General features: G+C 38.6%; 1 protein-coding gene across 1 annotated transcript; it reads right to left on the bottom strand.

The window, feature by feature from the left end:
• Positions 1-3,321: 3,321 nt before the first annotated feature.
• LOC137733530 (uncharacterized) lies at positions 3,322-4,543 on the bottom strand. The gene is made up of 3 exons (XM_068472674.1): positions 3,797-4,543; positions 3,409-3,543; positions 3,322-3,339 (listed from the first exon to the last, which is right to left on the bottom strand). The coding sequence occupies exons 1-3, from the start codon at positions 4,541-4,543 to the stop codon at positions 3,322-3,324; spliced, it is 900 nt and encodes a 299-aa protein (XP_068328775.1).
• Positions 4,544-13,892: the final 9,349 nt, after the last annotated feature.

The following is a 13,892-nucleotide window of genomic DNA, read 5'->3' as shown; positions in this document are numbered from 1 at the left end:
ATTGAATGACTATAGAAATTATAGCTTTAATTTGTGATGTATTATTTTCATATATGCAATGTACAATGGTTCGGGTATATATGAGGAAAAAGACTAAGAAAAACAAAAAAAACATTCCCCTTAAAACAAGGAATAAAACAAGGAATAAAACATGGAATAAAACAAGGAATAAAACATTCCTTAAATCAAGGAATAAAACATTCCTTAAATCAAGGAACTCATTATTTTCAACACTCCCCCTCAAGCTGGATCGAGGAGGTTCACTGAGCCAAGCTTGCCCAATAACCGATGAAACTGAGATGATGCTAGTGCCTTTGTAAAAAGATCTGCTAGTTGATCTTGGCTTCGTGTGAACATGGTCCGGATGATTTGCGTTTGAACTTGAGCTCTGATGAAATGACAATCCACTTCAATATGTTTGGTTCTTTCATGGAACACAGGATTGGCAGCAATGTGCATGGCTGCCTGATTATCACACATAAGCGTCATTGGGGTAGAACTAGGAAACCCTAAGTCTGAAAGAAGCCCTTTAAGCCAAATGAGTTCACAAGCAGTGGCTGCCATGGCTCGATACTCAGCCTCTGCGCTAGAACGAGCAATTACCTGTTGCTTCTTACTCTTCCATGTGACAAGGTTTCCACCAACAAATGTACAATAGCCTGTGATTGATTTCCTATCAATTGCATTACCTGCCCAGTCTGCATCTGTGTAGCCACTAATGACAGTGGACTGATTGTTATGCATTGTAATTCCTTGCCCAATTGAACCCTTAAGATAACGAAGGATTCTCTTAACAAGGTTAAGGTGATCAACAGTGGGAGAGTGCATGAACTGACTAGCCAAGCTCACTGCATATGTGATATCTGGACGAGTGATAGTAAGGTATATGAGCTTGCCTACTAATCGTTGATAGTAGCTTACATCATGCATGGCTTCTCCATCTATGCTGAGCTTCAGTTTACAATCAACGGGAGTGATAGCAGGCTTGCAGTCAAGCATTTTTGCTTCTTGAAGGAGGTCCAATACATATTTTCGTTGATGTAGAAACAGTCCTTTTGAAGATGTTGCCATTTCGATCCCCAAAAAATACTTTAACCTTCCCAAATCTTTGATAGTGAAAACTTGATGTAGTGAGAGTTTTAGTGCCTCAATCTCCACGGTATTATCTCCAGTGATGATAAGATCATCAACATAGATGAGGACCACCAACTTCCCCTTAGTGCCAGTTCTTACAAATAGCGAAGAATCAGCATTACTTCGCATGAATCCAGCCTTTTCCAGAACAGAACTGAGCTTGGCATACCAAGCTCTTGGTGATTGTTTCAATCCGTATATTGCCTTGTGCAATTTACAAACCATGTTGCCTTTAATACCATCATAGCCTGGAGGAGGTTGCATATACACTTCTTCCTGCAGCTCGCCGTGAAGGAAAGCATTCTTCACGTCCATTTGGTAGAGTGACCACCCACAATTGATTGCAACTGACAGTAAAACCCTGACTGAGTTCATCTTGGCCACCGGTGCAAATGTTTCCTTATAATCTACACCAAGGGTTTGGGTGAAACCTCGAGCAACAAGTCTAGCCTTGTGTCTCTCGATAGATCCATCAGCTTTGAATTTAGTCTTGTAAATCCAACGACTTCCAACCGCCTTCTTTCCTGGTGGTAGGTGAACTAGGCTCCAGGTGCAATTCTCTTCCAGTGCACGAAGCTCGTCTTTCATGGCTTGGTTCCATTGTGGGAGAAGAAATGCTTCTTGAAAGCTTCTTGGTTCATAGTGCTTATCAATTTCACTGAGAAATGTAGCATGAGATGTTGAGAACTTACTAAAGCTGATACATTCATTGATTGGATGTCGTGAGGCATATGTAACATAGTCCTGCAACCTAACTGGAGGTTTTCTGATTCGAGGAGGATTTCTTTTAATCACCTGAGACTCTGTAGAGGGCGGAGAATGATCAGAGTAGAACTCGTCTTCACTCTCACTGGCAGTAATTTGGTCAGTTTGAACTTCTTCACAATCTGGACTTACAATGACTGATCTATTTTCCAACATCGGATAATTAAAGTTTTGAGGGAGTGGGAACATGTCAACTAAAACCTCCCCCTGACTTGTAAAATAGGGATAGTCTTCTTCGAACTTCACATCTCTTGAAACTGTGCACTTCTTAGTGACTGGATTGAAGCACTTGTATCCCTTTTGAGTGGTCGAGTATCCCATAAACACACACTTGGTTGCCCTGGCATCTAGTTTGTCACGGTTCAAGGTTTGGATGTGAACAAAACATACACAACCAAACACCTTGAGATGTGTCAAATCTATTTTCCTCCCCTTAAGAACTTCATATGGAGATTTAAAACCTAGCACACGACTTGGAAGTCGATTGATGAGATAAGTGGCAGTAAGGATGGCAAACGACCAAAATTTCTTTGGAACGTGCATGTGAATCATGAGAGCACGAGTTTTTTCCAAGAGATCTCTATTTTTCCTCTCGGCTACTCCATTTTGTTGGGGAGTCCCCACACAGCTGGTTTGATGTATGATACCCTGAGAACTTATGTATTGAAGCATGTTGTTGGATAGAAATTCAATGCCATTATCTGACCTTAAAACCTTAATGTTTGATTGAAATTGCGTTTTAACATGCATGTGAAAGTCTTTGAAAATGGTAGGGACTTCACTTTTTGATTTCATAAGATATAGAAAACTTGTTCGAGAGAAATCATCAACAAATAGAACAAAATATTTAAAACCTTCCATTGATTCAGTTGCAGGTCCCCATACATCGGTGTGTACCATTTCAAAAGGTTTACTTGTCCTAGACATTGAATTACCAAAAGGTAGCCTAGTAAACTTAGAAAATTGACAAGTATCACAAGTAGGATAAGGGTTACAAAAAATTGGAAACAGTTTCGACAAGACAAGTTCAGAGGGGTGAGCTAATCTCTTATGCCAAAGTTGGTTTTCATCTATGGACTTTGATTGAGCTTGAAGAGCCTGAGTGAAACATGCATTCTTGCACAGGTAGTAAAGTCCATTTATGAAGACCCCTTCACCAATCATCTTCATGGTGAGAACATCCTGAAACATCACTTTATTTGGTGAGAAAATAGCACGGCAGTTTAGGGTGTTGGTGATCTTTCCAATTGACAAAAGTTGGAAGGGAAAGGTTGGTACATAGAGGGCAGTGGAAGGTGTTTTTTTGAGAGAGTAAGTTTATTTCTCCTTTTCCCAAAACTAAGACATTTTTTCCATTTGCAATAGACACATGTGAGGGGCTTGAAATTTTTTTAAAATGATGTAAATTTGTAACTTTGTTTGTCATATGATCTGTGGCGCCTGAATCAATTATCCAACAATCAGTTTCAGTACTAGTTAATAGGGCAGTAGTAAAGGCTTTGAGTATACCTGATGCTTCTCCCTTTGGAACTTTCTCATTTCCAGCAAGGAATCCGGCAAATTGTCCCAACATAGCTGTGTGACTACCCTCTTCATTGCCTTGACCATGTGTGCCTCCTCCGTGTCCCTTACTTTGTAGGTAAGCTGCAAATTCATTGATCAATGACAATGGATTGGCAGTGAACTCCATGGATCCTTGTGAGATAGTAGGAGCGTGAGCATTAGCAAGTTTTGCCTTGAAATGAGGTTGAAATTGTTGTGAGGACCTTGTTATCATCCTTCCATCTTTGTTGAACTTAGGCTTGAGTTCAGGATGAAGTTCCCAACACTTGTCTTCCTCATGACCAACACCATTGCAATATTTGCATTTTAGATGTGTGTTTCTTCCCTTGTATACCTTGGCTTCTGAGTTCTTGTAATTTGATGCATATGCCCGAGTCTTCGTTAATCTAGGATTGGGATCAACATTCATAACCTTCTTCCTTGCTTCTTCTCGTTGGATAGTTGCACAAACATTGTTGAAGGTAGGTAGGTCTTGACTCATCAAGATGTGACTCCTTAGGTCCTCGTACTCAGAACTCATACTCCCTAACAGCTGATAAATTTTGTCTTCCTCAGCTCGTTTTAGGAGAATGGTAGGATCTGTGGTATGAGGGAGATATACATCCAACTCATTCCACATGGCTTTGAGACTCCCAAGGTGTTGAACAAATGCTTTCCCTTCTTGTTGAGCACTGGCAATGTCCTTCTTTAATTGGAAGACCCGTGCATAGTTGTTTTGATTTCCATACATATCCTGCAAAGCTTTCCAAAGATCATGGGCGGAATTGGAGTAGCTAAAAATTTCAGCAACATGTTTCTCCATGGTGTTGAGCAGCAAGGACATGACAAGTTGATCTTTGCAGAGCCATGCATTGTATGTAGAGGAAGAACGATCTGGAGCTTCCACGCTTCCATTTACAAACCCTAGCTTCCCTTTGCCTCCGAGAGCTAGGGAAACAGCTCGAGACCAAGGAAGATAATTGAACTCGTTCAAGAGAACTGAACATAAACGTTGATTGGTGTTAACCTCAACGTCTGAGGAGTTTGGAGAGAGATTGTGCCGGGTTTCCTTATCATGGTTGACAGAACTTTCTTCAGTCATGACTTAGACCTTGAAAGAAAGAAAAATTCGCAGCAGCAAGAATGGCAGAGACAGGTTACAAATGAACCTGCTCTGATACCATATAGAAATTATAGCTTTAATTTGTGATGTATTATTTTCATATATGCAATGTACAATGGTTCGGGTATATATGAGGAAAAAGACTAAGAAAAACAAAAAAAACATTCCCCTTAAAACAAGGAATAAAACAAGGAATAAAACATTCCTTAAATCAAGGAACTCATTATTTTCAACAATGACAAATCAGATGGGATTTGGATGACATGCTCTAAAGCTTAGCAAGATGGCCTATTTATACAAAACAGAAATTAATAAACAATGCAACAACACATGCAATGAATGGGGTGTTTAACATCTTTACACCCTTTAAAACACATGCAGGAACTTTGGACAGTCTAGCACACATATGCAGCTATCTTTCCAGCTTGCAATCAACACTCTTTCGGCTAATACATCACATGGCAGCACCTGCTGTCTTGTAATCAGCTTTCGGCTAACAGATGGAGGGAGCAATGATCTTTGTAGTTGCTGGAAACAACCTGGAAAGAAACTAACAGCTTGCTTTAACCATTAACAACCTGTTTTGATTTGATTTTCCAACAAAAGTCCCCTATTGTTTATTCTCTTGCCGCTTGATTTCGGCTTTGCTCTTTGGTACTTGCTCTAACCCTCACAAGATTTGCAATTTCTGCTAATGGTGATTAGAATTTGTGCTCTTGCCTTGGAATTCGGTTTATTTATTTATTTATTTATTTATTTATTTATTTTTAAAACCAATTTATCTGTGAATTTGGTGTTATGATTTGTGTAAATTGTCGCTGTTGTGTTGTGGGCGTTTAGCAATTTCTGCAAATTTTTTTAGCAAAATGGGTATATTTCGGTTTCCAATTTCTGCAATTTCGTTTACGATTACTGTTAGCTCGACATTTCTTCACATCTTCCAGCTTGCTTCTGTTTTGTATCCAATTCATTATTCGAATATGTTTTTGAGACCAAAATTCGGTTTGCTGATTACCTTTTTGTTTTCCTTCATAATTTAGTCCAGGGCATATAATCTGCAGCTGCACCAAACAATTCACTATTTTTGTTCTGAATAGTTGAAGATAAGCCAGTCAGCTTAATTCCAGAAGTTAGTCTAGTCTGAAGATAATTTGGTGCAACAAACGGACATTGTCCTGTCGACGAAAGTGGCAGAGTTCCCAAGCAAAAACAAGGGATTAGAAAAATCGTGAGTCTTCAGATTACTGAATAGTAGAGAAGTAGACGTGATATATACCTAGTCGATGGAATGTCCATACTTTTGTTTGTAACACTCAAATGTTGCTCGTAGTTGAAAGATGTTCCTTGTGCTGAGTATCCAAACAACATGATCATGATCGTATTGCTTTGTTTCGATGGCTTCATGTAACCTAGATGCCTCTGAATCGGCAATGCCTGTATCCACCAGCTGCCTATCGTACCTGTACGAGAAGCTGTGCCAACCAACAGTATCAGTCAATAGAATGCAACACTAGACCCAGTCCGAAACCACAATTTTCTGTTTTCAGTGAACGAAAACAAATGACATTTTCCTTTCTTAGCAAATTTTTTTGTAAAAGCATTTCAGACAAGTGGAGCTAACGGAATGTTTGACGCAAAACTAAACCTAATGGTTTTTTAGGATTCATACAATCTACCATACTTAATGGGATAGGGCTCGGTAGTTGTTGTTGTATCATTTCTGACAAGTACTGCTTAATTGCTTTAAAATCTTCACCCTTTTTTAGAATATTTCCAGACGAAGATGTTAGTAATCACTGAGAATTATAACAACGAAAATTTACCAAATATTTGAACCTGATATTCCTGACGTAGGAAAGTATGTTTTCACCTTTCTGATAGGTAGGGAAACGTTGAGGCAAATTGTGGACCTACATCTCATCTTTTAACACAGACTGTCAGAGAGGGAGAGGTAGATGAAGAGGAAGAGAAGTGCATCTTGCTCACTGCCATAAAGTGACAAAAATAAAATAAAAGTGTGTTGCCTTATTAATTTTTTTTTTTTTTTAAATTTGTGTAGTAATCAAACTCTTTCAAAGTAATTAATAGGGTGACGAGCATTACTATTATTATAGGGTGTGGTGAGTAAAAATATTTCCGAAGAAGAAAGAGAAGGACATTGAGTTGTGAAGTGAAGAAAAAAGAGAATTAAGTACATTTTGTTCCATTGAAGTTTAGAGTCAGTTTCAAAATGGATGATGAGGTTTTTACTTTTTCATATTGCATTCCACTTTTTTTCCTTGAATGAATTTACACCCTTTCATATTGATTATCGTTAATTAATAACGTGGAATTGCAAGACTCATCCAAAATGTCTTCAATGTATTTTACGGGACACGTACTGTTGGCATGTTTCAAAATGGGTGATGAGGTTTTTACTTTTTCATATTGCATTCCACTTTTTTTCCTTGAATGAATTTACACCCTTTCATATTGATTATCGTTAATTAATAACGTGGAACTACAAGACTCATCAAAAATGTCTTCGATGCATTTTACGGGACACGGTTGGCATGTTTGGAGGGTGAGTTCTGCTCCGGTACACGATCAATTAATAATCAATCTAAAAAATGTAACAATTGTTTTTTTTTTTTTTTTCCATCTAGAAGACTAGAACTATGCTCTGATCATTGATGACAACACCAAAGACGGTCAACTAGTTCCATTCGTGGAAGATAAGGAGGCAGCAAGTCGTTGATGATACTGATACTGCAATCTCGGACTGAGTAATTGATGAGTCCTCTTCTGATGGAACCCATTTCGTAGAAAGGGTAAAGAAAAAATAATGTTAAAAAAGTAGGAAGTTTTAACGAAAAATCTGCGGTATTGTTTACTTTAACGAAAAACCACATTTTTTTACAGTAAAAAGTCAATCCTGATACTATTCACTTTACCCTTTATTGTGTCCTTACCATTAAAATTCAAAGTTTTCAAATCTTTTTAATTAGTTTTCCTAAAAAAGTAAGAACTAAATTAACAATATTTTTCATTCATGTCTTTTGTTTTGTTTTGTTTTGTTTTTGTTTTTGTTTTTGTTTTTTTTTTTTTTTTTTTTTTGACAAATGGTATTATCTACATTAAAAAAAAGAAAGTGAACTTAGCCTTGATTCAAATTCACCTTCCGTGAGAATTGAACTTAAAATCTCACTTACAACTGGAAAAAATACCACTAAATTATGACCATTAAAATAAACATAAAAATTTAAATACATTGAAGGATAGCAAGGGTTTAGTGGACCTAATGGGCCTACATTAAAAGTGTGCTAAACAATACTAGGAACAAAAAGTGGCCCAAGGATCATATAAAATACCCAAGTTTCTAAAAAAAAAAAAAAAAAAAAAAAAAAAAAAAAAAAAAAAAAAAAAAAAAAAAAAAAAAAAAAAAAAAAAAGGAAGAAGAAGAAGAAGAGGGAAAGAAAAATGTCAGCCGGCTCAAATTTCATTAAAAAGCTGAAGAAAGAAAAAAAAAAAAAAAAAACAAAAAAAATGGCAACTTAGTTCCATTCGCGTAACCTTCTCTTTGAATGTAGTTTTCTCACCGCTATGTGAGTATTCTCTATATTCTCAAAACTTGTGGCTGTTGGTCCCAGATGTGATCAGAGTCGGCTGCAGTCCTCCTCTGTTCTTTATCTTCTTCTTCTTCTTCTACTACTTCTTTTCCTCCCTGCCTGTCATCCCCCATTGCCCTTACTCTTTCAATCCATATTGTTTTCGATCTGCGTCTCATCCTAAACTATCGACCGGGATTTCTTGTTTACTCAAATCCTTGATGTACATCCACTAGTGTTTTAAAAAATTAGTCTCGGGGCACGTCTAGGCGGTCTTGGAGCCAGAGCTAATGGGTTTTCGCCTCTGTTTTGTGAGGGTAGGCGTAAGGCAGTCTCGGGGCGCGTCTAGGCAGCTGAGGTGCACCCAAGCGTTCAGTTGGGCTTTTCTTTTCCATCCAATTCCAGGTCTATTTCTGCAGTTCCTCTATTTTTGCCATTCCTTTATGTGCCGTTCAAGTTGGAAGGAAGAAGAAAAAGAGAATTTCTCTCTCCAAATCCTAGTGGCAAAGTCTAACTCTAACTCTTTTTTATTTTTTTATTAATTATTGCCCATTCAAATTATGCCACATAGCATTTTGATTAGCCAATATTTATTTCTTGAAATTTCCTATAACTACTACACTCAGCCATCATTTCCTTTAAATTCCTTATAATAATTGCTCCACTCAATCTTTATTTCATTTTAAATTCCCTATAATAGCTTCACTTAACCTTTGTTTCCTTTTGAATTGCCTATAATTGAGACATTATGCCTTTATTTCCTTTCAAACTCCATATAATTGTGGTCATTCAGCCTTATTTCGGTTGAAGTTCACTATAATTGCTTACAATAAAATAAATGATTACAACATTTAAGACTATATGACATAATTTCATAATTTCCAAGCAACACTTAGTACTGAAGAAGAAGATATCATCTTTGGCATAGTTATATTTATATTTATTTTACAAAGTAGTATACTATATATATAATTATATATGCAATATATATTAAGTTATTTAGGTCCCGTTATTCTTCGCCTCACGCCTAGACGGGGCAATCCATGGAACACTTTGCCTACACCTCAGCCTTTTAATACATTGTCATCCACTTCCATGTCTCTCATCAATGGACTCTGATAAAACATACAATAATCAAATTGTAAAGAAAGTACAAAAACACCAAGCACAAAGAAAAGGCACACACAAGAACACAAAAAAAAAATTAGGGAATTGTTATTAGCACTCCAAAATTCTCATTCTACACTCTAAAGTTTCTATTTTTAGAAAGAAAAATACGCTTGTGAGGAGTGTAGAATGAGATTTTTGGATTGCAAATAACACTTCCCAAAAATTATAGTGGTTTGGCCAAAAATTGTCAACGTCCACTTCGATGATTTCCGAGATAGTTCACTAGTTTGAATGCCCCTTTGGTTTGCAAACCCTAGGTCCTAATATCTCTTACCCCTCACATTTTTGCAAAAGTGTGTCCTCTTGTGTCTTGTAAGCTCTCTACAATTTCATTTTACACGCACACAAAAAACCCTCCCAGAAGTCTTGTTTATATAATATCAAAATTAGGGTTACATAGGAATTTAGCCAGGAACTACACAACTAACCTTAATATATAGAACTCCAAAACAAGATAAGAAATGCGGTTTAACTGGTCGAGTAGCTAGGTTGACTGGTTACCGAAACCTGAGCGTGAAATCCTTAAGTTGTAGCTTCTCCCCTGCTTCTCTCAATTGGGTGTCCAACCAATCTCCCCTTCCAACCTCGGCTCTCACAATCCAATCATCTTTTCAAGACGAGGGTATCTTGATGACTCGATATTATTCGATATTTTTACGTTATTTTTAGTTACAATTTGTTTGTTATTTTGGAAGAATTTTGATTATTTACTATATTTTCATTGTAGGACATGCGGATCTACTTTGTGCAAAAAATGATCAAACGAAGGAATTTTGGAGTAATTTTAATGGAAGTGGGTTCGTGAGTCTTTCAAAACAATTGTATCAAAATTTCAGATTTTAATTCCAAGCCATTTAACCGTGGAGAATTAATAAAGGCCCTAGCGCACAGTACTCCCATTTTGACATTTGGGGCTTCATTGGGTTATAAATCGGTCAAAATGGTGATTTTTGAGGAAGGTTCTTTCTACAAAATTGTTGAGGACGTCCTAATCTTTTCAACGCCACCTTTTGGACCTGCTTTGGAGCAGATACGATCATAAAATGTGGAGATCTTTTGGCTGATCAGATTACCCCATTTGAATAGGATTGTGTTTCCTAGTTTATTATTTTATTTGGTTTTCTAGGTTTGTTAGGAGACCTAATTTAGGTAGGATTCAGATTTCTAAGTCTATTTATATGTTTATTTAGGAGTCCTGAGGCAATAGAATGTTTTTGAGGGATTAGACTTCGGTTTAGAGAGCTTTTGTGACACGCCCCAATCCCGATATCCCCACATACCAGGGTAGGCACGTGTTGGCCGACACCCGAGGGTAACAAAGCCATTCTAACATGCATACAAATAAAAGATATGTAATTAAAACAATTATGCCAAAGTAGGAACGTATTCAGAGCATAAAACTAAACAATAATAATATGAAGGAATTATTATAAAAAGGTACGAATCGAGGAATAGGTACTACTTCAGTCCTAACTCTTGAGAGGGCGCAAAAACCAAAAGGTGAGTGGACCAAAGTTTATAATAATAATAGTAATAATAGGAAAATATTTTGTTTCTGAACATAACAACCCCTATTTTGAAAACTCATATATAATACTACATATAGGCTTTATGAAAACCCTAGCATGCCATGTAAAACATTCGTAAACACATGTATGTAAAACCAGTGCTAAAAAATGGTGATATCGTAGCCCGAAGGCAAATACATGAAACATCCATAAATCACATCAGTGATGTACTCAACTAGGGGTATCATAGTCGTCCGAATGCAGTACATGTCCATCACCTGAAGGTGAAGCTGTACGACACTGGGTTATGCTAGTGAAGAAATCATGGTTCATCACCCGTAGGTGAAGCTGTATGACTTTGGGTTACACCATAAAAGAGATATATATACATCACACACTGACACTAGCCCCCGGCTAGTGAAGATAGGGGAATCATTATAATCGATCGAAGGCAGTACATGTCCATCACTCGAAAATGAAGCTGTACAACACTGGGTTATGCTAGTGAAGAAAGTCATGGTCTATCATCTGAAGGTGAAGCTGTATGACTCTGGGTTACACTGGAGAAGATATATACATGTATATAAACATCCTCAACTGTGTCCTATGGCCATAGACGTCTACATACCTGTGTTGTGTGGATGTGATGTATGATAAACCACTAGATAAGTATCGAAAACATATCCCAAAATCTCATCTCAAATCCGAAGCTCAAAAGTTCAAAGCCTTATCTTGTCAATCCATAATAGCTCATATTCATAAATCCGTAAAGTAAATCATAAATTATAAATATTTCGTAAAGCAATTTAAAGCAATCATAAATTCTTCGTAAAACATATCATAAAACATGCTCAAATCATGAAATATGAAATGCATGCTAGGCTAATATTTTATAAAAACATGTAAGTTAAGAAAGGGTCCACTCACAAATATTCCATTGCCCAAGAGCCACTCGATCTAGCGAGGATGGTGTCACTTCCCACCGATGCACCTAACCACATATAGAGGTCATTTAATAAAACTCTACTAAAACAGTCAAATTTGGGAAAACGGACAACAGATTAGGATTCGGCACGTCGAAAAACCTACGGAGGGACCTCGAGTTCCCCCCACGCACCGCCACATGTCAGCGGTTCGGAAGGCCACGCGCCACCGTATGTGTCGAGATGGATCATCGAAAAAGTTGTTGGCGTCACCGTGGTCATAGCCATGGACGACGGCAGAGCACAGTACCTCTAGCGGAGGTGTGTGTTCTCCACTCGTTGACCATGACGTGCATCCACGCGTAGGCCATGCCCTAACCTTGGAAGCTAGCTTGGGTCTGGGTCGGATTTGGGTTGGGCTGTTAGATTAAGCCTGGGCTATTAAGTTAATGGGTTTGGGCCAAATAATGGGTTTTGGATATGGGTTCTGGATTAATAGATTGGGCTTGAGTTTGAGCCAGGTTACATGGCCCAAGGGTTTAAGTCAGTTTTAGATTGGATTTTGGAATTGGTTATGGTTTGCGGGTCAGGTCGACCTAATTTGCTCACAGGTTGCCAGACCCAATGAAGAAAAGCATTGGTTTCTGGGAATTTCGACCAGGAAATTTCCCCGGCTCTGTTTTGGGGTCAAATCTCAACTAAAATTCACCATTTAAGAACCAAAATGAAGCTAGGAAGACAAAGATTCAAAATATACCTAAATAGAGTTGAGCTATGGTCGAGGTTGGCCGAGAAATGGCTCAAAAGCCATCAGACCTCGCCAGAAAAATCTAGAAAATGCTTCCTCGATGTATTTTTGTATCAATTCGTCAAAAAGTCACACATACAGTTTGTAAATCAACTCAAAACATAAAAAAGAGAAAGGATCGAAGGCGTTCCGAGTCTTACCTAGATCGAAGTTATTGAGAACCCCTATTGTTTTTTAACAGTGCACACAAGCTCGAGAGAGAATAGGGAAAGAAGGTGGTGGTGGTCTGGAGGGTACAAGTGGTATGTGTTAAACCCAACCCCAAATATTTGTAATTTCACAGTTTCCCTAAAGTTTTAAAGAAATTTGCAAATTGGTCCTTTATCCTAATCCAATTCGAACCTTCCCTTTAGATTCTCTTTCTTTCTCTGCCTGCCACGTGGCAGCCCACTAACCTTCTCCCTATCTCTCTCTTTCCTTCCCCCGAGTTAACCTTTTCCCTCTCTCAACTCATTTTCATAGCTCTCTCGAACTCTCCCTCTTTTCCTAATCAAACCCATACACCCACGCACACCCATAGAGGCACCCTCACGACGACTACAACACCCCTAACCCCGTCGACTAGACTCTCTCTTCCTCCTTCATCCCTGTGAAACACTGCGAAGCACAGAGAAACCCTAGCAACCTCCAAGACCCTTGAACGAAATCCTGGTTATCTTCGGCCACCTTACGGTACGTCATAGGTACAAATCCTCTTCTTCTCTCTCGTACTTTCCTTTTTGGGGTTAGATTGTAGGTTAATAAGTTGATTTGCCGTTGACCGGAGCACATGAGGCTCCGGTCTCCTTCCTCGGAGAGAAACGAAACCAGGCCCTTAGGCTGTTGTGACTTGGGCCTTAGCCCACTAAAACCTTAAACCCAAACCCTTTCCTTTTAAACCTAAAACCCTTTCCTTGGGTAAGGCTTACAAGCCCAAGGCCTGTTAAAAACCAACCTAAAACCCTTGAACCCCCTAGCCTTTAGGTCGTATGAACTTGGGCTTCTAACCCATAATCCCAAGCCCAAGCCCAGAGGCTAAGGCCTAAGGAACCCAAGCCTAGAAGCCCAAACCCAATCAAAACCCTAGCCCAGCCGCGCTTGAGCCTACGCATGGCCGGTGCGTGGGTGTCTGTAAGTACTGGCGCGTGGAGCATATTCACTACCATCCATTGCAGCGCTGGTGACTTTTTCAACGACCTATAGCAGCAAGTGACCGCCGAAGCCGTCACCTTGTGGCGGTGCGTGAAGGCGCTTAGGGCGGCGCATAACTGTACTCGAGGTCCTTTTGTATGTTTTTCGACGTCCCAAATCTCTTTATGACGTCTGTTTTCCTAAATTCAATCGTTCGAGTAT

The sequence above is a fragment of the Pyrus communis genome, chromosome 5 (assembly GCF_963583255.1).
Source record: "Pyrus communis chromosome 5, drPyrComm1.1, whole genome shotgun sequence".
Classification (NCBI taxonomy): Eukaryota; Viridiplantae; Streptophyta; class Magnoliopsida; order Rosales; family Rosaceae; genus Pyrus; species Pyrus communis.
This window is presented reverse-complemented; position numbering and strand designations above follow the sequence as displayed.

Bases quoted from the DNA above. Each gene is read 5' to 3' on its own strand.
- LOC137733530 (XM_068472674.1), bottom strand. From the start codon at position 4,543: ATGACTGAAGAAAGTTCTGTCAACCATGATAAGGAAACCCGGCACAAT. The intron at 3,544-3,796 runs GTATACAAGGGA...ATGAATTTGCAG, and splicing joins ACAAGAACTCAGAAGCCAAG to CTTACCTACAAAGTAAGGGA.